At 48.0% G+C, this 23,068-nt stretch overlaps 2 protein-coding genes across 2 annotated transcripts; one reads left to right on the forward strand and one right to left on the reverse strand.

Moving 5' to 3' along the window:
* Positions 1–967: 967 nt before the first annotated feature.
* Positions 968–6,410, forward strand: RPE65 (retinoid isomerohydrolase RPE65). The gene is made up of 12 exons (XM_009088796.4): positions 968–1,152; positions 1,419–1,526; positions 1,617–1,758; positions 2,317–2,464; positions 2,735–2,816; positions 3,013–3,145; positions 3,267–3,406; positions 4,259–4,388; positions 5,240–5,354; positions 5,459–5,553; positions 5,637–5,748; positions 6,256–6,410. Exons 2-12 carry the CDS (start codon positions 1,450–1,452, stop codon positions 6,405–6,407), a joined length of 1,326 nt encoding a protein of 441 aa, XP_009087044.2. The 5' UTR covers positions 968–1,152; positions 1,419–1,449; the 3' UTR covers positions 6,408–6,410.
* Positions 6,411–7,243: 833 nt separating this feature from the next.
* On the reverse strand, positions 7,244–17,229 carry LOC103815231 (biotin-dependent 3-methylcrotonyl-coenzyme A carboxylase beta1 subunit-like). Its single transcript, XM_018912627.3, has 12 exons — positions 16,590–17,229; positions 14,464–14,660; positions 13,419–13,597; positions 12,542–12,622; positions 12,201–12,379; positions 11,304–11,496; positions 10,196–10,287; positions 9,855–10,011; positions 9,220–9,342; positions 8,691–8,833; positions 8,274–8,355; positions 7,244–7,369 (listed from the first exon to the last, which is right to left on the reverse strand). The coding sequence occupies exons 1-12, from the start codon at positions 17,066–17,068 to the stop codon at positions 7,286–7,288; spliced, it is 1,989 nt and encodes a 662-aa protein (XP_018768172.3). The 5' UTR covers positions 17,069–17,229; the 3' UTR covers positions 7,244–7,285.
* Positions 17,230–23,068: the final 5,839 nt, after the last annotated feature.

Raw genomic sequence — 23,068 nt, forward strand, 5'->3', positions numbered from 1 at the left:
CAGTTCCAGAGGATTGACCACAATTTGGAGTAGAATAATGGAATCCTGGAATGGTTTGGGTTGGAAGGACCTTAAAGCCCATCCAGTGCCACCCCTGCCATGGGCAGAGCCACCTGCCACTGTTCCAGGTGCTCTAAGCCCTGTCCAAACTGGCCTTGGGCACTGCCAGGGATCCAGGGGCAGCCACAGCTGCTCTGGGCAGAGTTCACCAGCCTGTGCCTGGTGTGTCTTCATGGGCTTTGCAGCAGATAAAATTGGAATCCAACAAATAGTTCTTTGCTGAAAAAAAAAAAAAAAAGGCTTTTCCAAGAGCTGGGAGATACAAGCTGGATTGTGTTTTCTGGTGATGTGGGTGTCCTGGTTTGCTGGGCTGCAGTACGGGCTGTCCCCTCGGCGTCCCTGCCCCTCCTCACAATCAGGACAGTTCTCAGCAGCTGTTTGGAGCCTCAGAGCCTTTCCCCATGGAAAGGTGCTTCTCCTTTCTCCCTCAAATTCTATGCAAGTCATGGATCATTCAGTGCAGACAGATCCATCCCTCCCTGGGAGGAGGCTCCCAGCTGTGCCCCTGCTCTGGGCTCACCCAGCTGTGCCCTTCCAGGGTGGAGCATCCTGCTGGAGGCTACAAGAAGCTCTTTGAGACAGTGGAGGAGCTGTCCTCTCCAGTGACTGCCCACGTCACAGGTTGGTCTGGGGCCTCATCTCCTCCTGCTCTCCTTGGCTCCCACAGCTCAGGGGCTTCCAGGGCTTTACAAGGCTGGATGTGAAGGAGCTCACAGGGCTGGTGATTTGGGGTAGAGAAAGGTCAGATTGGGTGGGGAGCTCTTTAGACAATATTGAATGTCTTGGTCCACAGCAGGTGTGAAGAAATCAGACCTTGAAGAGCTCATGTGTGTTTAAACACAAAGTTTAATTAGACAATGAGGTTTTGATTTTCTTGCTGTCACAATAAAAATTGCTTGGTCTGATTTGCTGTGCCCATCCCAACGCTGGGTCTCCCACAGGCAGGATTCCCACCTGGCTGCGAGGAAGCCTCCTGAGATGTGGTCCTGGCTTGTTTGAGGTGGGCTCAGAGCCCTTCTACCACCTCTTTGATGGCCAGGCACTGCTCCACAAGTTCGACTTCAAGGAGGGGCACGTCACCTACCACCGAAGGTACGTGCCAGTTTTCCAAGCAAAAGGAATAAATAAGGAAGCATTTGCTTGCCTGAAATGCTGGGAACAGGCTGTGCCTGTGGGAGATCCTGATTATTTTGAGTCCATGTGGTTACTGGAAGAGCTCTAGCAGTGATATCACTAATCTCAGCTCCAGATCAACGGGAGGTTGTGCCAGAGCTCTCCTGAGGTCCATCAAAGGAATGTTTGTATTTACTGCACAGCCTGGTGTCATGTGTAACAGAGTTTCCCCTCCTGGCCCCCAGGTTTGTCCGGACTGACGCCTACGTGCGAGCCATGACGGAGAAGAGGATCGTGATAACAGAGTTTGGTACCTACGCCTACCCAGACCCCTGCAAGAACATCTTCTCCAGGTACCTCGGGTGGTGCACACATTGCTGGCTGTCCTACAGAGTTTCTGCTTCCCAGGAGCCCCTGACTGCCTGTTGGTTTTCTCTGCTCAGGTTTTTCTCCTACTTCAAAGGTGTGGAGGTGACGGATAACGCCCTGGTGAATGTCTACCCTGTGGGTGAGGATTACTACGCCTGTACTGAGACCAACTTCATCACCAGGATCAACCCAGACACCCTGGAGACCATCAAGCAGGTGGGTCTTTGTCCTGGGAGGACAGACATGTGGAGCAGTAAAACTAAAATGAAAATCATGGAGTCACAGAATGGGTTGGGAGAGATCTTAAAGCCCATCCAGTGCCACCCCTGCCATGGGCAGGGACACCTTCCGGTGTCCCAGGTGCCTCCAAGTCTCAGTGTCCAGCCTGGCCTTGGGCACTGCCAAGGATCCAGAGGCACCCACGGCTGCTCTGGGCACCCTGTGCCAGGACCTCACCACCTTCACAGATATTCTTCCCAATATCCCATCTAACTCTGCCCTCCTGTCCCTCCAGTCCCTCTCCAGCTCCAGGGCACTGGAAGGGTCCCCCTGAACCTTCTCCTCTCCAGACTGAACACTCCCAGCTCTCCCATGGCAGAAGGGCTTCAGCCCCTGGAGCATCTTCAAGTTGTGGTTGAAGTTTGTAAATCAGAGCCCAGTTGCAGACTTTGAGAGAAACTTCCACATGCAGAGCAAGGATGTATTGACTCACAACACCCTGCAGAGCTTGTGCCTTCCCACCTCACTCCTGACTCTGTCCCTGCTGTTGTCCAGGTGGATCTCTGTAAATACGTGTCTGTCAATGGGGCAACAGCTCATCCCCACATTGAGAATGATGGCACCGTTTACAACATTGGCAATTGCTTTGGGAAAAACTTTGCCCTGGCCTACAACATCATCCGGATTCCTCCTCTGCAGGCAGGTCAGTCAATCACACCTCGGAGCCAGCTGGGAAACTTTTCCCTTATGAATAATTTCTTTGTCCTTTAAATGAACTTCATTATCGAGTTAAGCTTTTTCTAAGCTCCTTTTTTTTTTTTTTTTTTTTCTTTTAATGTTTTATCTAAGTCACTTCCAGGTGGCTTCTAAATGATGAGTTTTGTGTTAAAGGCAGGAATTTGCTGGGTAGAGGCTGTAAGTGCAGATCAAGTGTGGGTGAGACCTTCATAACCTCTCACCTGTTGCATTCCAGACAAGGAAGACCCCATAAACAAGTCCGAGGTGGTGGTGCAGTTCCCCTGCAGTGACAGGTTTAAGCCCTCCTATGTCCACAGGTAACATTCCATGGGGTCAGCAGGTCAGCTGGAACCAGGGACTAGTTTTCACATGTAATCAGCAATGAAAATTAGGTGATTAACCAAAATCAGGGTCATTCTGAGTGATGATCCATGTGTTTAAAATAAGCAGCTCCATGGTTTTTATCCAAACTGACCCCAGTGAGCCTGATGTGCTCCCTGCCTTTCCCAACAGCTTTGGGCTGACCCCAAATTACATCGTGTTTGTGGAGACCCCAGTGAAAATCAACCTCCTCAAGTTCCTCTCCTCCTGGAGCCTGTGGGGAGCCAACTACATGGACTGCTTTGAGTCCAACGAGACCATGGGGGTAAGTAAGCATGGGGTCATCCCAAACTGGGCTGGACTGGGCAGCCAGACCTGGCTTGGGAGGTCCCTTGGCTTCACCTTCCTTTCCCTGAGCCTAAGCCCAGCTGCTGTGTGGTTTCCAGGTGTGGCTTCACGTGGCAGAGAAGAAGAAAGGCAGGCTCCTCAACCTCAAGTACCGCACCTCGGCCTTCAACCTCTTCCACCACATCAACACCTACGAGGACAACGGGTTCCTGATCGTGGACCTGTGCACCTGGAAGGGGTGAGGCCAAGGGTCCCTGGGCACCACAACTGCCCCTTGCACCACACACCCCTCCCTGCCCTGGCACATCCCTGCTGGGACCTCTGGCACTTCCACCAACCCATTTAACATCTAACACGTGGTGACATGCAGACTATACAGCACTGAGCTCTCCAGAGCTGCAGGGAGCCTGACTGACTCTCATTTTCCAGGAAAAAAATATTTTTATCTGTTATTTACTTTTATCTTTAAGAAATGTTAGTGACTGGTGAAGGGTTGATGCTATTCTGGCTCCTGGGGCTGCAATGAGCAGAGTCTGTGTGAGGCTTGAACGCTGCTCTTCATGTAAACACAGAAATGTGGCACTGAAATGATGAAGCTCAACCCTGTGTTGGCTGCATACCCAGACACGCCGAGCTGAGCTGATCCTGGCACAGAATCATAGAATTCCATTGGAAGGGACCATAAAACTCATCTTGTTCCGCCCCCTCCCATGAGCAGGGACACTTTCCACTATCCCAAGTTGCTCCAAGCCCCTTCCCATGCCTGTGCTGAACTCCAGCAGTTGCTGGGTTTTCCTGACAGGGGCTGTGGTGCACACACAGCTCAGCTCTGCTGAGCAGCTGGACTGGGGCTTCTGTCACTCTGTTCTGCTCCATCCCTGGCAGTGTCCAAGACCAGGCTGGATGGGGCTTGGAGCAGTCTGGGATAGTGGAAGGTGCTCCTGCCCATGGCAGGGGCTGGGACAACATAAAGGCCCCTCCCAACCCAAACCATTCTATGCTTCTGTTAATTTTAGGCAAAAACCACCTACACTTCCCCCACACTTGCAAAGCCCAGCTGTGTTTCTCTCTGTGGTGCTGTTTGATGCAGGTTTGAGTTTGTCTACAACTACCTGTACCTGGCCAACCTCCGGGCCAACTGGGACGAGGTGAAGCGGCAGGCGGAGAAGGCGCCGCAGCCCGAGGCCCGCAGATACGTCCTGCCCCTGAGCATCGACAAGGTACTGGAAGCTGCTCCTCTCCCTACCAGGCCTCCTGCCCCACTTTCTTCAAATTCAACGTTTTCATTAAGAGAGCAAAGTTTAAGTATGGGCTTTCAGAGAAACTTTGTATTTTCTTTAGCTGATCAATGTTTTTCTAGTTTATTTATGTGGTTGCCAAGAGAGGTTGTGGCTGCCCCATCCCCTGGAAGTGTCCAAGGTTGGGCTGGATGGAGCTCTGAGTAACTGGTCTAGTGGAAGGTGTCCCTGCTCATGGTGAGGAAAATGAGCTGAGCTTTAAGGTCCCTTCCAACCCAAACTCTTTGATGATTCCATGTGTTACTGTTCATGGCAGAGCCTGTGGGGCAGCAGTTAATACCAGATCTGTCCTAGCACAGAAGGGAGCAGCCACAGACCCAAGCATGTGTGGTTAAATCCTCCAGCCCTCGGTGTGAGGTCCCTGGAGCTGCCAGCCTGGCACAGACAGAGCTCTCTGGCTGGCAGCTGCTGGGTTCCTTTCCATGACCCTGCTCATGGTGGCTGGTGGGTGGGCCGAGGGCTGCAGGGGACCGGTCAGCAGAGCCTCTCACAGAGCTCACTGGGCTGTGGATCAAGTGAGAAGTGCAAGACCACGTGGCAGTGCTTAATGAAACCTCTGAATGCCTCCAGCAGGGAGGGAAGCTGTGTTTAGGCTGAGGAACAGGACAGTTCTTGCAGCACTGCCAAGCACACGGCAGCAGTCGCCTCCTGCCTCTCCTGAGGCTCTGCCACATGTCGCTGCCTTCCCTGTTCAGTGCTGTTTGCTACAATTCTGTGCAAATAAACCAAAACTCTTCTCCAATCTCTTGGGTATTTATTTCTCTTTGTCACAGGCTGACACAGGGAAGAACCTGGTCACCCTGCCCTACACAACAGCCACAGCGACCCTGCGCAGTGATGAGACCATCTGGCTGGAGCCAGAGGTGATTTTCTCAGGGCCACGTCATGGTACGATGACAGCCCAGCTCCCCCAGGTCACAGCAGCCACGTGCTGCCTGCACACCGTGTCCCACTAACCCTCAGCATTTACACATCTTTATTTTTCCTTGTAGCCTTTGAATTCCCCCAGATCAACTACAGGAAGTACGGAGGGAAGCCGTACACGTACACCTACGGGCTGGGGCTGAACCACTTTGTCCCAGACAGGGTAACTATCAGCCAACGGGGGATGCCTTCAATTTGGGGACAAAAAGGAGTATTTCTGAGCTCTGTGGTTGTCCCCACCTTTAGCTTTGCAAGCTGAACGTGAAAACCAAGGAGACCTGGGTGTGGCAGGAGCCGGATGCGTACCCGTCGGAGCCGATCTTTGTTTCCCACCCGGATGCGCTGGAGGAAGATGATGGTAATGCTGGGGGGTGGTGGCACTGGGATTGGGATTGGGACTGGGACTGGGATTGGGATTGGGACTGGGAAGGGCTGGCTGCAGGGCTGTGCCACAGCTGGGCAGGGCAGAGCCTGCAGGCAGCTCCCGGATGAGATGGGACAGGTGCTAACGCTGGCAGGAAATTTCTGAGGAAACACAGGAAAACCAAAACTAAAATAATAAAATTTTTGGGTTGGGAGGGACCTTAAATCTCATTCCGTTCCACTCCTTGCCATGAGCATGGACACCTTCCATTGTCCCAGGTTGCTCCAAGCCTTGAACCTGGCCTTGGACACTTGCAAGGCCGAGGCAGCCACAGCTTCCCTGGGCAGCCTGTTCTGTGTCCCTGCCCGTGTCCCTCAGCATCGATGACACTCCTGGGATTTCTGGTGCCCCGAGTGCCAGGGCTGCTCTCACCTTGCCCAGCCGGGGTCAGACACAGCCCACACCCACCTGGGCCACACCCGCCGTGTTCTCACCTTGCAGGGGTGGTGCTGAGCATCGTGATCAGCCCGGGGGCGGGGCCCAAGCCCGCCTACCTCCTCATCCTCAGCGCCAAAGACATGAGCGAGGTGGCCAGGGCCGAGGTGGAGGTGAACATTCCCGTGACATTCCATGGGCTCTTCAAGAGAGCGTGAACACAAACAGCAACACCTGGCCCGGACTTCTTCCAGCTCCAAAAGGTGCAGTCTCCGTTTACAGGTGACCCAAACTCCTTCCACAGCCCTTTGCATTTGTGGGGCTGCTTAACTCAGATCAAGCAGTTCAGCCTTGTCAATGATTCCTCAAAATGGTTAATCAGGTGTTTTTTAAATGCAGCTTTCGGTATCATTTCCAGTTTAACAGCAAGTTGGGGGTGGTGGAGAGGTTCTGTTTATGCAAAATTAAACTTTGTAGCTGCAGCAGAGTGAAAGAAGCTGAAAGAGCAGAGAGTAACCTCAACACTTTTACATGTGGTAACATTGTGTACAACTGGCTGTGCTCTGTTACATGGTTGAGAATTTTTAGTCTATACTGAGGGATTTTGGATTTAAACATCATCCTGGTCATTGCTGCAGTATCCTCAGAGCAATCCCAGTGGAGTTTTCCACAGCTGCTTTGGGGATCCCAAGAGGGTGGCAGGCAGAGTTTTGTTCTTCACCCAAGCTGCAAACTGCACACCTTCCCTTGTGTGCTTGCTCCTTTCCATTTTTTTTTTTTTTTGTCCAAGTGCAGTTCCTTGATTTCTGGATTTCACGTTAAAACATGGACATGAAAAAAATCAAGCAATTGTTACCCCTTGGGCTGACTTTGCTTCCTTAGATGTTCAGCTTAATCCTTCCTTCTCCCAAAATAAACTTTCAGCTGATGTTAAAAGAGGTTATTGTTGAGAATAAAAACTTCCTGCCAGCAGATTTAAAATCTGGGATTCTTGTTTGTCTTCAATTGTCCAAAACTTTTATTAATGGTGTCAAAGAATTAGAAAATCTTTACACTCAGGATTCTGGTAGAGGGTTCTGGTTTGAGGGGGCTGCTGTTACATCCTGATGATGGGATGGGGACGGGGAGACACAGCCTGGTACTTCTTCTGTTCCATGATCTCCAAGCACTGGGCAATCACCTAATTGAAAACAAAAAACAATATAAACAATGAGCCTCAAACAAAAAAAACCCAACCAGTACAAGTCATTAGTTCTGCACTTATTTATTTGTTCCTTTTGTGAAACACTGAACAAGGTAAAATGAACAGTTCAACTCTCTCTTATTTTCATGTGTAGCTCATAAAGTGGGAATTTCAGGGCTCTAGGACTAAAAAAAATTCTTGGTGCTTTCCCATTATCAAAGTTCCCATAAACACCATGAAAATATTTATCATCCACATCATTCCATAAATATGCACCATATTTAGAAGGGTTGTGTTGTGATTTAACCCCAGCTGAAACCAGGACAGATTGAGATCTTCAAGCAAACAAACTTCAGAAGTGCTGAGAAGATTTTTATTGCTAATAAACAATCTAACAAGGAAAAAGAAAAGAACAAAGGCAGCAGGTTTCAGAAAGAACCTAATGGAGGGAGGGATGTCTGCCAATTTCAAATCAATAAAAAGGCAGGGGAGCATCTCAAATGCACACAGCAAATTTAAAGCAGGAAGAGAAAATTGCAAAAAGCAACATCCTAGAGTAAAAGAATGTTTTGGAAACAAAAGGAATTCTGAGGAGCCTGAACTCCAAAGAGTGAAGACATGGGTAATTATATGGAAAAAAGGGATTCAGATGCAGATTCAAATTATGGTAAAGTCAAAGGAGAGGCGCAGTGAGGAAATGCTGTGGTCCAGTAACCAGAATTCAAGAGAAACTTTTTTGATGAACTAATGGGGAAGAGACAGGATGAGAATTACAGAGAGAAATTCCATGGAGTGAGAAGTGGGAGCCCCAGGTCTGGAATCAGCACATTGCCAACCCTGAGTGAGTCATGTTCACCCACTGTGAGACTGGAGAACAAAATGTCCAAAAAGGAAAATCCACCTTCCTGGTGTCTTGAGGCAGAATGATCCCATCATCCCAGAGCCTGGCAGAGGAGTAAAAGGCACTGCTTTCTTCCTCTAGCCTGGAGAGGGCAGAGAATTGAACAGGCTTAAAAGCACAATAAAAACAGGAGAGCAGTGAAAAGAAATTACAGATGAAACAGGAAAATCCATCAACCTGAAGAGAATGGGCAGCACTGAGGTTAAAATTAGTCAGAAATCAGCAAATAACCAGCTGACCATTCTGCAGGAATGGGAAGACCCTAACAGAAAGCCATCGAACTGCGTGGAAATTTAAAATATTTTTGCAGTAGATCCATGTTTGTTTCATTAGTCAGGATGTGTTGCTCTGTAAGATGAATGAAAGTAGGTAATTTAACAATGAAATCCCTGTCAGGTTGATATTGAATGTCCTTACTTTGCCTTCAGCTGTTTTAGCTCTAGTTCCTCTCCTGTCCAGTCCCCAGCTGGTGGAACTGTGGGGAAATGTTGAGAATCCACAAGACCAACTCTTGCATTGGGCCACAGGAACAGAAAGTTTGGACTGAATGATCTCCCACACTGCAATGAAAAACACCAAAGAACAGAACAAACCCAGTGAGATGAATCATAAAAAGTGTCTGTGGGATGAAACAACCAAAGGCAAGGCAGGATGGAGCACAGCTGGATTAGTATGAGAAGTGACACCCTGTGCTAGGAACCACCACCTCCCCACTGCCTTCAATATTTCTATTTTAATATTTCATTTTGAATTCCAAGCACTTCCATGTTTAATTCTTCCATGTTTACTCCTTCCATGTTTGCTTCTCAGCAATCGCATGCATTGTTGCATTTTTTACTTAAATATGAGTTCAGAGCTCAGCTCCCCAGCTGTGTTTTAGAAATTCAGTGACACTTGAGCAGTGTGACAGGTGTGTCCCCAAGCCCTGGGCCGGTGCCACCCATACCATGACGTAGCTGTCACTCCCAAAACAGCCTCCAATGACAATGGTTATTTTGGGAACAGCAGCACAGGCAACTGCAGCCATCATGGAGGCCTGGGCCTTCAGCCTGTTGGAATGAGCCTCTGCCTGGAATAAAAATTGAAATTTTAGATTCTTTAAGATTTTATTCTAGATTCTCTCCACTCCCAACAAACTTGTATTTCTAAATTATTTATTTATTTATTTACCATTCTGCAGAAACAGATCTGGGATCTAATGGAGGTTTTACTTCCCTTAGCCCAGGACAAATCTTACTGGGCTTTAATGCCTTCACTTTCAAAAGAGAAATAGCCAATTTTCTGGAGTGCAGAGTTAGCAGAGGAATCAATAAGCTGTATTTCAATGTCAAAAAGCAAATCCCAACCTTTCCAGCCTGCCTTGCTAACTGAACAGTATCATTTCATATCAGCATCCAGGCCTGCTTAAAATTCAAGTGAGAAAATTATTAAATCTTTCCCCGTTAGCAAAGTCATTACAAAGCTTCATCAAGAGTGGTTAAAAAACCAGTTTTCCTAACAGTTAATAATTCTGAAAATGTAACTTTAGGCCCAACAAGAACTAAGAGTTGTTTGAAATGCATTGAAGCACTCATGCCATACCTGTGAGATGCTTGCAGGCCCTGCTGGCTGTGGAGCAGTGTTTTGGAGGAAGAGGATGGGAATTCCCCTCTGGCCACAGAGCTGGACAAAGTGGCTGCCCTTGAGAGCAGCATCGTGACCCAGCTCCCCATTGCTGGCCACTATCCCCACCAAGTGCCTAGAGAACAAACATGGACAGTTGGACTCCATGATCTGAGAGGTCCTTTCCAACCTCAGCAATTCCATGATTCTCCCTTCTGAGCCCTAGGAATGACTGGAGTGGTGTGGAACCTGCTGAGGCCACAAAAGCTGTTGAGAAATGCATGTGCATCCATTTGGATGGGGAATGCTCCCAGCCATACCCTTCCACATGGCCAAATCCTGTCACTAATGTTGTCCCATAAGTAGCCTTGAATTCCTGGAATCTGCTTCCATCCACCAGCCGGCTCAGGATCTGCAAAGAAATACACAGACTTGACTTTACTAGAGAATTTGAGGTGAAAATAGGAGAATTCTGCTAAAAATGCCCTGTTCAAACAGTAACAGACCTGAGTTATGCAAGATGAGCACAAGGGTCTTTGGGTGACTTGCTAAATGCTCAATATGCACAAACCATCCAATTTGTGTTTAGTTTAATTACCAACTGTGTATTTTAAGATAAAGGTCAACTCCAAAATTATTTTAGTTTTACAAAGCACAGCTGTTCCTGTGCATAAAAATGTTAAATAGCAAAAACCAAACCCCAGCGTGTGCAGTTTCAGATTTTGTGCATCAGAAATGTTTGGCTCATGCTTTTCTCCAGCACAGTTAAAAGCTGCCTTCAAAGCTTTCTAGAGCCAATTCCCTCACGTGCAGGGATTTACCACTGGAAAAGATACTGCAGTCACATCTATGGAGACAAAATCTCATGTAGAACACAATGGAAACAGCCTGGGCATCTCTGCATGTCTCTGCTTAAGCTTTAGTGTCCATCCCAACCTGAAACAAGTTTGATTTGAGCTGTGTTGTTTTTTCAGTCAGCAATTTCACCATTTCTTTTACATTATTTGAATGCTTGGGGGGAAGAAGCAAAAAGGCAGGGGAAGGGAAACACAGACATTAAGGGGGTGTATGTTCTCAAGGCAGCCAACCCAGTGCAAGACATAAAGAAAGCATCCCAACAGTGCATGGAATCAGCTGGGCAGCACTGGCACAATCTGGGATTATTTTATCTCCAGCAGGATTTTAGATATTTAAATATTTTATAATAAACATTTAAATATTTTATATAATAAATATAAATTACTTATTAATAATATAATACTAATACATTTAATTATTTTCTTTAATCCCACAGAACTTTAATCCCACCCTGCTTTGTTTCAGGCTTAAGACAGGCTGGCAACAGATGAGGTAATAATTCAGAACAAGATCTGGAGCTGTGGGAAGAGCAGAGCCAAGGATGCAGGAATGAAATCCCTGTTCCCTTACCAGTTTGACAGGAAGAGTGCAGCTGTAACCCAGTGGTGCCAGGCCCAGCAGCTCCTCAGGGCTGTACAAGGGACTGTCAGGCTCCCTGTCCTGCTCTGGCACTGGCTCACAGTTTAAGGTAGAGACAACATTTCGAATGCACTCATAGGCCTCCTCTTCTGAGGATGCAAAATGGTCACTGCAGCCACTGACTCTAGGAGAGAGACATTAATTAGCACTGAATTAATGAGTTCTGTATCCTGAGAGAAAACCCAAACTCTAGGAAAAAAGCTGAGACTCTCCAAATGCCCTGTGGAAACACTGTGTCATTTGTTTCTGTATAAATGAGCTGAAATTCAGTGAAATTTCTGGGCAGTCCAATCCCAAATTAAATTCATAGTAAGGAGTTGATCTTCCCATGATTTTGTGTTTATCTGGCTTAAAGAAAGACCTTGGGATTAATTTTTTGTGATGCTGTTGTTGCAGACAATACTAAAAAGGGAAAAGAGGAAAGCAAACTTCAAGAATTATTTCAAACTAAGTGGTTACAGCCAAGACATAAGGACAGGAATGTATTCCATGTAGCATAATTGGGTCAAATGTGTGTATTCTGGAAAACACTTGGAAAAGAGGAGATAGCATCCTTCTTCTGTGAGGCACAGAGATTACTTGCCTGAAGTTGGTCAAGAAGTATGTGGAACAACAGAGATCCAAATCCAACCTGTCCAGTCCCTGCCTCACCCCATCAATAACTTCATTTTACTTCCATTTGGCTGATTTAACCCAAACCCCTGAACCTGAGATGGCAAGCCAGTGTAACCACAGGTTCCACTCTTAGCCCTGCTCTGAAATGCCAATGCCACATTCCTTTCAGGCTGAGAGTGCTGAATTCCCTGCTTTTGGGAATATTCCACTTACTGTGAGTGAAGCCTGGCTCCTCCAAGCTCCTCAGGAGAGACATCTTCTCCCGTGGCAGCTTTCACCAGGGGTGGCCCAGCAAGGAACAGTGTCCCAATTTTATCAATGATCACGGATTCCTCGGCCATGGTGGGTATGTAGGCACCTCCAGCCACACAGGAGCCACACACCACGGCCACCTGAGGGGACACAGACACAGCAGTGCTGGAGAGGGGACAGGAAAGGCAAAAGTTTTTTCAGAAATGTAGAAAGTGCTAAATAACAGCTTGGGGAACAAACTAGAAAATTTACTACCCATTTACACATTTCCACACCCCCTTGCACTCCCCATGCCACTGTACCTGAGGGATTCCCATGGCAGACATGATTGCCTCGTTGTAGAAAACCCTGCCACCGTGCAGCTTGTCAGGAAACAGCTCTGACTGGGGAGCAGGGAAAAGAAAAAGGGATTTTTAATGGTAACTACGAAAGTTGATGCTTCCTCTTCACTCCATTCACTCCTAAACACACCAAAACTGTCACTGGGCAGGGTCCCCATTAATAATCACTCCTGAGCCTTTCATGTACAGCATTCATTATGGTATTTATTCCTTTATATATTGTCAAATATCCCAAAAATACCTATTTGCTTTGAAAGCACAGGTTAAGTTTTGTGATTTTTTTCTGAAATCAAATTATTCTACACAAACTGACTGTAAATGTGGGAACGGAAGGGTGGTTCTACTTCATCTGTGATACGCCTTCATCCTTTCCTTTTTTTACTTAGTTTCCTTTTTTACTTAGTTTTGGATACAATTCCAGGTAAACTTCCTGGTAACTTTTACAATTTAATAATTTTAATTAACTTTAAAATTCCAGGTAAATTCTCCTGAGTGCTTGCCCTCAGTTGGAGAGAGAACAACTACAGTCTCTATGACAGGATGATCTCTTTGAACCTGTTCAAATTCTTATTTTGAAGTCAGAATTGCAAAACCTCCACTTTTAAGGGCCACAGAGCTTAGTGCACCACTGGCATAAAGAGGGCAATAAAATACAGAACACTTTAGAGATTCTGGAGTGAAAATAGACACCTCCCACTATGCACTCATTTATCAGACACAAAAGCAGTTCAGCACACTCACTGGAGTTTCTAACCTCTGATCAGGTGGGAGGTGCAGGACTAGCCAGGGTGGTGAAATAAATACTGATATTTTCTGCTCTTCAGAGTGCCAGCAGTACCTGCAGGGGTAGGAAGGCTCCCCCACTGTCCACCAGGTGCACAGACAGCAGCCTGTTCTCCATGGCAATTTCCTGGGCTCTCAATTGCTTTTTCACTCCAATGGGGTAAATGGTTCCTCCTTTGACAGTGGCATCACTTGCAATGAAGACACACCAGATCCCACAGATTCTGCCAATTCCTGCGAGCAGTACCACAGATGTTTATCAGGACTCTCTAAAGCAGCAGGCAAAGCAAGGGGGGCAAACATTTTCAGGAGTTTTTCTCAGTAATGCTGCATCAAGAAGCTCCAAATTAACTTGAAAATACTACACAGGGAAGAAATCTACACTCTTCTCTGGAATGACAGTATTAAAAAAATTAACCAAAATGACAGAAGAACCTCAAATAAATTTACTTACTTCTGGTGACAATGTAACAGAAAAAAATACACTGTAACCCCCAACCCTTGAGATAAAAGGGAAGGCAATTAAAAAACCTGAAAAAATTAACAATCTGTGATGAAAAAAAAAGGGGTTTTATACCGTTCTTCTAGTTACTTTTTAAACTGGAACCACTCTTCTAAATGCAATCTCGCTGATATTGAATGAAATTGAATTTCATTGAATTTTAATGAATTTTCATTTTGAAGAGCTGTTTCAGTTTAAAGAGACAATGTCAGCATAGAAAATGCAATTGTCTGTGATTTGAAAAGCAATTCAAATTGTATGTCACAGCTCCTGTCTCTCACAGTAACTTTGTCCTCTCTCCTTTAAGAGGCAACAGCTGATTTGACACATCACCCTACATTTCTATGAGACAAAAATTAGTCAGTGGTAAGTAAAATTACTAAATCTAGAAGAAATTAAAAACTGTTCTTTCAAAGGTTTCTCCCATTATTGTAAAACAGCAGTGGCTGAACTCTTCCCTGTTGAGAATAAGAACTGGATAAAAGCAGCGATCACTTTTGCTAGGAAAGCACTTCAGACACTAAAATACCCCATAACCTTTATTCCATGCATCCTTTTCCTCCCGTTTCCCTCTCCCAGAGCCCCAACGTCCCATTACCCGTGAGGCAGCCGGCGGCAGGGACATTCCCGTAGGGCATGTGCAGCCCTGCCAGCGGGGACAGCTCCAGGAAATCCGCGTGGTCCAGCAGCAGCCGCAGGCGCTCCCGCACGAACATCTTCTTGTTGCGCTGCGTGTGCCGCAGGACGGCGTTTTCTCCCCCTCCCTCCTTCACCCTCTCCAGCAGCTCCGAGTACCTGATGGAAAAAACCCAAAGTGTCGGTCGATGGGAACAAAGCTGGAGGGGAGGGGTGGCTTCCAGAGGGACACGGAGAGGGGGAGAGGTGGGGCTGGAGGAGCCTCAGGAGTTCAACACGGCCCAGCGCAGGTCCTGCCCTGGGCCGGGAAAATCCCAAGGACAAACACGGGCTGTGGGAGAAGGGATGGAGAGGAGCCTGGGAGGATTTGGGATGTTGGTGGATGAGAAGCTCATCCTGCCCTGTCCAGAGGAGGTCCCGGAGCTGCTGCAGGGCTGGAGCCCCTCTGGAGCCAGGCTGGGACACCTGGGGGTGCTCACCTGGAGAGGAGAAGGATCCAGGGAGAGCTCAGAGCCCCTGGCAGGGCCTGAAGGGGCTCCAGGAGAGCTGCAGAGGGACTGAGGACAAGGCATGGAGGTACAGGACACAGGGAATGGCTCCCAGTGCCAGAGGGCAGGGATGGATGGGAGATTGGGAATTGGGAATTGTTCCTGGGAGGGTGGGCAGGGGTTGGGTGGAATTCCCAGAGCAGCTGTGGCTGCCCTGGATCCCTGGCAGTGCCCAAGGCCAGGCTGGACACTGGGGTTGGAGCAGCCTGGGACAGTGGGAGGTGTCCCTGCCATGGCAGGGGTGGCACTGGGTGGGCTTTGAGGGCCCTCCTGACCCAAACCATTTTCCTTACAAGTTACCCTTTAGCAGATTGAGCTTAAATATATTGCACGGTTTTTACACAAATGGTATGAAAAAGAAGATAAATTCACATTTTCTGATTATTGTTTTTCCATAGTGTAGTAAAAAGCAAAGGTCTATTATTTAAAGCAAACATTTCACTTTTGTTATCCAAAAAACTGTTTAATAAAGCCAATGATGTAATATATAGTAATGAGGCTTTCATAATGTGCATCTCCTTATTCAGCATGAACCTCCATGTTCCACCTGCTTGGCTAGAATAATCCAGCCAAGAGCTTCCTCTGTCAGGTCCTGCAACAAGTTTATCTGACAAAAATCAGTAACTGGGAATAAAATACTAAATCTGAAAGATGTACTAAAAGCAGGGAACACTGCAGTGTCACAGGGAGGAAGTGATTACCCAAAGGTATTGTCAGGGCTGCACCCTGTACAGGTAAAAAGCTGAATAAACTATAAACAAACATGGTATCTCAACTTTGGTCTTAAATAAACCAAGTTCTTCCTTTATTTCAAACACATTTTTCCCTAGATGCATCACTTTTAACTGTAAATGTTGTTTGACACAAAGACTCACACAGCACTTTGGGTGTGACTCTGTGATCTGAGCATGGCTCCCTGCACGGAGGCTGGAAAAACTTTGGAGGAACAGGATTTTACTCATGTCCTCAATGTCACCACAGGAGGGCACAGTGTGTTTTCCAAAGCTCTGCTTCCAGCTGGTGGATCACTCCCCTGAACAAAGGCCTTTGCAACTTTGCCATCTGATCTTTCGGGACAAACACATAAAACACATTTTGTTATTTTATCTGTAGATGATGATGGACAGCATCACCCATCCCCTACTCTGTCAGGAGTGTATGAGTCACCATTTACGTCTTTGCATTCAAAATGCAACACGAAACAAATGTTACGTAGGTCTGGAAAAAGTATTTCTTGGCAATATATGCAAAACAACACATGGCACTGTTTTAAATAGTTTGCACCTCGAATTTGGGTATTTTAGTCAACTTTGCACGGACTGGTTTGTGTTGGAAGGGACCTCAGAGCTCATCCAGGGACACCAGGCTGCTCCAAGCCCCGTCCAACCTGGCCTTGGACACTTCCAGGGATTGGGCAGCTACATTGATCCATGGGGCAAATACTGTCCCATGCTTAATGTCCCCAAAGTGCCCCTAAGTGACTCTTACACCATGTCACAAATAGCAACACTCTAAAATCCCCACAAAACCGCTTTATTACCTTTTAATCACAGCCTCGCTATTCCTTAAATTCTCTTGGAACACAGGTCGGTACGCGGCGGGGACACGTCCGTCTAGAACTGGGAATGTTTTGGGATGGTGCCTGGATTTGGGTTTATTGCTTAAAAACCGGCGGAGAGGCAGGTGCTGCGTCCTTCCCCAGCCCTGCCCCGGCAGCAGCAGCTCCTGATATTCCCTCTGGAGCAGGCGGGTCGGGGCTTTCTCCCGATATTCCCTCTGGAGCAGGCGGGTCGGGGTTTTCTCCCAATATTCCCTCTGGAGCAGGCGGGTCGGGGTTTTCTCCCGATATTCCCTCTGGAGTAGGCGGGTCGGGGTTTTCTCCCGATATTCCCTCTGGAGCAGGCGGGTCGGGGCTTTCTCCCGATATTCCCTCTGGAGCAGGTGGGTCAGGGGCTGCAGCGGCACGGAGGCCCCGGGGCGCCGCCGGCCCAGGGCGCACAGCGACACCGGGCACCACATCGCCCCGAGAGCTGAGGGACAACGAGTGACAGGAATTAAAGAGCAAATTCCCTCGGCTGGGTGGCAGCGCGGCCCCTTGGCCTAGGCGCGGGTCATGAGGGGACGCCCTGACTCCATTCTGCCGTGAGGGGACACCCCCGGGGCCTGCCCTGCCGCGGGGGCCGTGAGGAGACACCCCTGTTCCGGCAGGGGACATGAAGGGACGCCCTGACTCCATTCTGCCGTGAGGGGACACCCCTGTTCCCGCAGGGGACATGAAGGGACGGCCGGACTCCATTCTGCCGTGAGGCGACACCCCTGTTCCCGCAGGGGACATGAGGGGACGCCCTGACTCCAGCCCTGCAACGCGGGTGGAGAGGCGACACTCCCGACTCCCGTCTTCCCGCAGGGGTCGTGAGGGGACACCACTGGTTCCCGCTTTGATACGGGGGTCGTGAGGAGCCACTATGACTCCAGTCGCTCGTGAGGGGACACCTCTGTTCCTGCGGGGAGCGGGGAGAGAACCCTCCTGTTCCCGCGGGGGCCGTGAGGCGACACCCCGGTTCCTGCGAGGGCCGTGAGGGGACACGCCTGTTCCTGCAGAGGCCGTGAGGGGACACCCCTGTACCGGCGGGGACCGTGAGGGGACACCCCGGTTCCTGTGGGGCCGTGAGGGGACACCCCTGTACCGGCGGGGACCGTGAGGGGACACCCCTGTACCCGCGGGGGCCGTGAGGGGACAGCCCCGGTCCCTGCCGTGCCACGGCAGCCGCGATGGGACAGCCCCGCTCGGGCCGGGCGGGGTGGGCCCAGCCGGGCCTGCCGAGCGCGGCGGGGCCGGGGCCGGGACCGGGTAGGGAGCGCGGGTCCGCGGCCTCTCGGCCGGAGCTCGCCGGCCCCCACTGGCCCCACTCCCTGCCCGCCCAGTGCCCGCCACGGTCCGGCCCGACCCTGCCGCCACCGCCCCTTCCTTACCCCGCTCGGTCCCCGCCCGCCTCTCGAGGCGGCTCCGCAGAGCGGCCCGCCCCCGGTGTCCTGTGCCCTCGGTATCCTGTGTCCCGTGCCATGTTTGTCCTCTGTCCCTGGTGTCCTGTGCCCCCAGTGTCCTATGTCCTGTGCATCCTTTGTCCCTGCCGTCCCATGCCCCGAGTGTCCTGTGCTCTGGGTGTCCTCTTCCTTGTGTGCCCTGTGCCCCCGGTGTCCTCTCTGAAATTCAGTTTTTCATTAGAATAATGAAACGAATTTGATTTTTCTCTTTCCACACCTCATCCCATCTCTGGGCTGCTGTGGCTTGCTATTGTCAACCATGGCACAACATTCTAGAAATTACCGTGTGTTGCCTTTCAATGCCTTCATTAAAATGCATCTCTGCTAGGGAGCTCTTTATCCGTATTATACATATTAATAAGGCTGGGTAGCAATAATTAAGGGATGACTAATATGTTCGTGAGTGAAAGTATCCAGCATGGGCTGGAATTCATAGGTAAATACATTATATATGTGATTAAAAAATCTTGAGGGTAATAATTAAAATTTCCTGAGATATAATAATTTAAAATAATATTTGCTGTCCTTTTACAGTTATAGCAGACAGAACACTTTTCAGTGCTGTGCTCCCTTGTAGCAAAGAGCTCAGTTCAGGTGGAGCTGTGGGAGAAGGTGCTGCTGCCCTGGCTGGCTTCAGTGATCCAGGGGATGTGCCTGAGTCCCTGTGGCTGTCCCAAACCCTGTGAGAGGGAGAAGTCTATGCTGGACCAGGGAGAGCTCTGGGAGCAGCAGGCAGAGATGCTCTGCCAGATCAAAGGTAGCACTCAAGGCTAACAGAGTCAGCACTGCCAGGGCCTGCCCACCCTGCCAGGGAACAATTCCCACTATCCCATCCATCCCTGACCTCTGGCACTGGGAGCCATTCCCTGTGTTCTGTCCCCCATGCCTTGTCCCCAGTCCCTCTCCAGCTCTCCTGGAGCCCCTTCAGGCCCTGCCAGGGGCTCTGAGCTCTCCCTGGATCCTTCTCCTCTCCAGGTGAGCACCCCCAGGTGTCTCAGCCTGGCTCCAGAGGGGCTCCAGCTCTGCAGCAGCCTCCTCTGGACTGAACAATGACATTTAACAAAACCACTGATGCAGACATGCTATGGGGACTGATACAGCTACAAAAGGTTCCTGATGGAGCCCATGCATGAATTCAGCAGCTGCTGCACCATTCAGGCTGCTTTGGGGTATTTTTGGGGATGGATGTTGCTCACTTCAGTTCTTCCCTTCTTCCCTGGTGTAGCCAGAGCTCTTTTCTCCCAACACTTTGAGAAACTTGTGAAGAGCTGAAGAGGAGACAGAGTCACTGTGCAGCTTTACAGAGATCTTTTGCTTTTCCTATGGGATATCATGAGAATTTTTGTGCTCTCTCTGGTGCAGGTGATAATGGGGAAGGAAGGAGTGGTGACAGAAATCCACGTAAAGCAGAATACATTTGAAGAAGTCTGGATTTCAGAGAGTTGGTGGTGGTGCTCAGCTTTCTGGAGGAGGAATTGCAAACACTTGGATATGTGTTTGAAGTGAGATTTGGGCTCCCTGGTGTTTCTGGGCTCCTTTTAAATTTGACCTACATATCATTTCCCTGGATTCATAAGATTTTTGAGTTCTCTGTTCTGTGAATGTATCAGTGACTCTTGTCCAATTATATTTTCATGCTTATTTCATTTTCCATAATTGGTAGGCTTCCATAGGAGACATTATCTCTGAATCACTGGTGTTGCATAGCAATTTCATTATATGCGATTTTAATGTGCAGATTTTCTATAAATACCATTTGCTGTTAGTTTCTTGGCTTATATTGCGGTGGCTTTAGCAGTGCTGGTTTAACAGTTGGGCTTGCTGACCTCAAAGCTCTTTTCCAGCCTAAATGATTCACTGATTCCTTATTATTTTACAGGTTTTCCAGTAGATAGAATCAATGGTCATAGACAGAACTTGCTGTATGTACCAGAAGGGGTTTTCACTCAGGCATAGAAGAGTAGTTTAATTTTATTCTCATGAAAGTTAAATGCTGTTTCCTCAGCTTAAAGGAGAAAGAAAGAGCCCCCACATTTCTGAGTGCCTGTTTATCCCAGAGAGAAGGCGTCAGCCACCAGTTTGTACTGGGAGGCAGCCTGGGATAAATAACAAATCCTCTAATTAAGAGCCAACAGATCCTAATTGACTTATGTTAGTCCTCCAGCTGGGCTCAGCCTTCCTCTCCTGTCATGGCATGGAGCATCCTTTGTTTAAGGCACCCTGAGGTAGGAAAACCCAGCCCCTGTGAGAGGCTGCAGCCTTGTGTAGTGTTTGAAGTTGTTATTTTAGGAGCTTATTTTAGTGACTCCTGAGCTGGGCATTGGGAATATATAGAGCAGCATTTAGGGAAAACGTTCATGTGGTGGTGGCTTCCTTTACCATGAGCTGCAGCTCTGCCAGCCAAGCTGAGCTGTGCCATTTAAGGAACACTGAAGCTTTGAGTGAAGCTTAAACTTAGAAACTTTGCTGGAGTGCACCGGATGCTGGGGGAAACCAGAACACACTTTCTGGATTGTCAGACCAAAGGCAGGAGGGTTCCCACACAGCCCTCCTCCTTGTGGAGCTTCTGTTTCATATTTAGATTTTGTTTTTTAGTGCCCAAGGAGCTTTTAGCTGGGTTCTGACCATGGTGGCCTGGAAATTGGGCTAAATTAAAGCAGGGGGTTTTTGTTTACTTAGAAGTGCTAACAGACTTGGAGAGTCCTGCAGCGTTTTTCAGGACTTACATCATTCTAAAATAGATTTGACTCAAAACAAATTTAATAAGAAAGTAATTCTATCTTGATGTGTGTAAGGATCTCATTTGTTTGCACCTACCCCAAAGGACGAGCTGAGCCTGGGCAGGTGTGCTGAGGGAGAGTCTGGATTTGATATGAAATAATAAGAAGTTTATTTTAATTGCTGCAAGATCACCGAGAACTTAAGGAGTTAAATGAAGTAGTTGGAAGATCCAGGAGAAGGTGGGAGCCTGACCCTCAGTAAATAAATGCCATTCCCACTGAGGGTTTTATCAGATGCTCCCATACTACTCAGCTTCTTATTTTGGGTGGTTTGAGGTTTTATGAATCCCCAGACAGAGATCCAGGGATGTCTTCCCAAGCTGTGCCAAAAGATGAGGGTGACCCATTGAGTCATGGAAGTTTTGTGGACTATTTGTTCATCACAGCTGAATGAGACAGCAGCTGTATTACAACACCTCTAAAAAATTATGTATTAGCACCAAACCCTTAGCCACAATTATTTTCTACATAATTTACTAGTATCACAGTATTTTTGAGTCCAGTTTAGCCTTCCCTGCTTCTCAGCCTGCTGCCACAAAGACTTGACAATCCCAAGAATAATCCCATAATAATTCCAATTGTAGAACCACAGCTGATTTGGACAAACAATGTGTCCTCTTGTTACCATCACTGAGAAATGTGAGTTTCTGCTTTGCCTTACTCCTGCAAAAAGAGAAGAATTATCCTGGAGGAACAGAATTATCTTCTGATTTAGGCATAATTAATAACGTGTACATAACTAACAGTGTGTACATAATTAATAGGGTGTACAATTCCCTGTCGCAGGGCCAGTCTGTCCTAAATTGCACTGGTAAGAACTGTAAAGAACAGAATTTTATTCTGAGGATGCAGGTAACTGGTAATGATACCCAAATCAGAGGAAAAATAACTTTCATGGGCCAAAACCTGTTGGTTTTAGCTGCCCAGGTGTGTGAAACCTCTGAGCAGCTGCTCTGGTATAGTTTGAAATGCAACAACTGTGTGAAGATCTGCTGTTTCCTGCTTCAAAGGCCTAACCAAGAGTGTTCTGAGGTAATCCAAAAGCTCTTTGTGGGTGAGAGGAGATGCAGATTCAGTTGCAAACTCCAGGAAAGTGCTGATGGATTTATTCCCCTGTGCAAACCCCTGGCACCGAGCACTGACACCAAAGCCTCAGGCTGTGCCCGAGCGTTTGGAGCGCCTTGCCCATGGGTTTGTAAGGCCATTCCCAGCTAGTAATTGGTGACTGGATGTGGTCAGGGCAGGCAGATAAACACTGGAGGAAGGGGGTGAATCACTCAGTAAATATCCTATCGATGCTGTAGGAGCTGCTGTTACTCACAGCACCTTTGGGGGGATGTGACGTGTTTGTTTCCAGGAAAACGTTACTTGAAAGAAGAATTGAGGTTAGATGTGCTCCAAATCTGCAGCTCCACACCTTCCTCATGCATCTCTTGTCTCCTTCAGACCAATTTTTACATCCCCCCTTCTTCCTTCCCATCCCCTCAGAGCTGATCCCCCACTCTGAGGTCACAGCAGAAAGGTTTTCATTCTGTAAATGCCAGCATAGTTGCATCATTAAAAGCCCCCAAAGCAGATGGTCTGGGTTAAAGCAAAAAGCCTTTTTTTTTTGCAGTGAAGCAGCATTATAGTGATTAGAGCAGCCTGTTGGCAGTTTCTGTCAGCAATTTTTGCAAGCATGTAATATATAAAAGGATAAAAATACCATTTACTGTGATTTGCTCACCACAGAAAGAGGCCAGAGCAACAGAGTACCAAAATCAGGGAAAAAAAGCCCTGCAAGTAGTTTTCTGTTCCCTCTTCTCCACTTTCCCAAAATCCTGGTGGATAAATAAGTCTGTTTGAAGAGTCTGATCCTCCTTGTGGGTGCTGGGGCACCCCATTAGCCAGCAGCCCCACTCTGTGTCAGCAAAGTCCTCAGCAAAACTTGATAGTTTTGAAATCATGGAGCACATTTTTGAAAACAAAAACCTCATTTCTGAGCTTTGAACTCCATGAAATTTGCCATGATTTGTAAAATATCTCTACCTTGAGTTATGATGCAAACTTTAAGCAATAAAACTGAGAACAATACATAGAAAATCACAGACAAGATGCTGCAGTGATACCAGAAAATCCTCCTCCAGTTCCTGTTTTCCTGATCCACTTGGCATGAAATGTTTTCTTGACTTCTACTTACTATTCTCATAAAAAC

The sequence above is a fragment of the Serinus canaria genome, chromosome 8 (genome assembly GCF_022539315.1).
Source record: "Serinus canaria isolate serCan28SL12 chromosome 8, serCan2020, whole genome shotgun sequence".
NCBI classification, from domain to species: Eukaryota; Metazoa; Chordata; class Aves; order Passeriformes; family Fringillidae; genus Serinus; species Serinus canaria.

Coding starts and splice junctions, on each gene's coding strand:
- LOC103815231 (XM_018912627.3), bottom strand. CDS start 17,068: ATGTGGTGCCCGGTGTCGCTGTGCGCCCTGGGCCGGCGGCGCCCCGGG. Junction 14,661..16,589: donor AGCGAGGCTGTGATTAAAAG/GTAATAAAGCGG, acceptor TTTTTCCATCAG/GTACTCGGAGCTGCTGGAGA. Junction 8,356..8,690: donor CTAAAACAGCTGAAGGCAAA/GTAAGGACATTC, acceptor TGCCCTCTCCAG/GCTAGAGGAAGAAAGCAGTG.
- RPE65 (XM_009088796.4), top strand. CDS start 1,450: ATGACGGAGAAGAGGATCGTGATAACAGAGTTTGGTACCTACGCCTAC. Junction 1,759..2,316: donor CCCTGGAGACCATCAAGCAG/GTGGGTCTTTGT, acceptor GCTGTTGTCCAG/GTGGATCTCTGTAAATACGT. Junction 3,407..4,258: donor GACCTGTGCACCTGGAAGGG/GTGAGGCCAAGG, acceptor TGTTTGATGCAG/GTTTGAGTTTGTCTACAACT.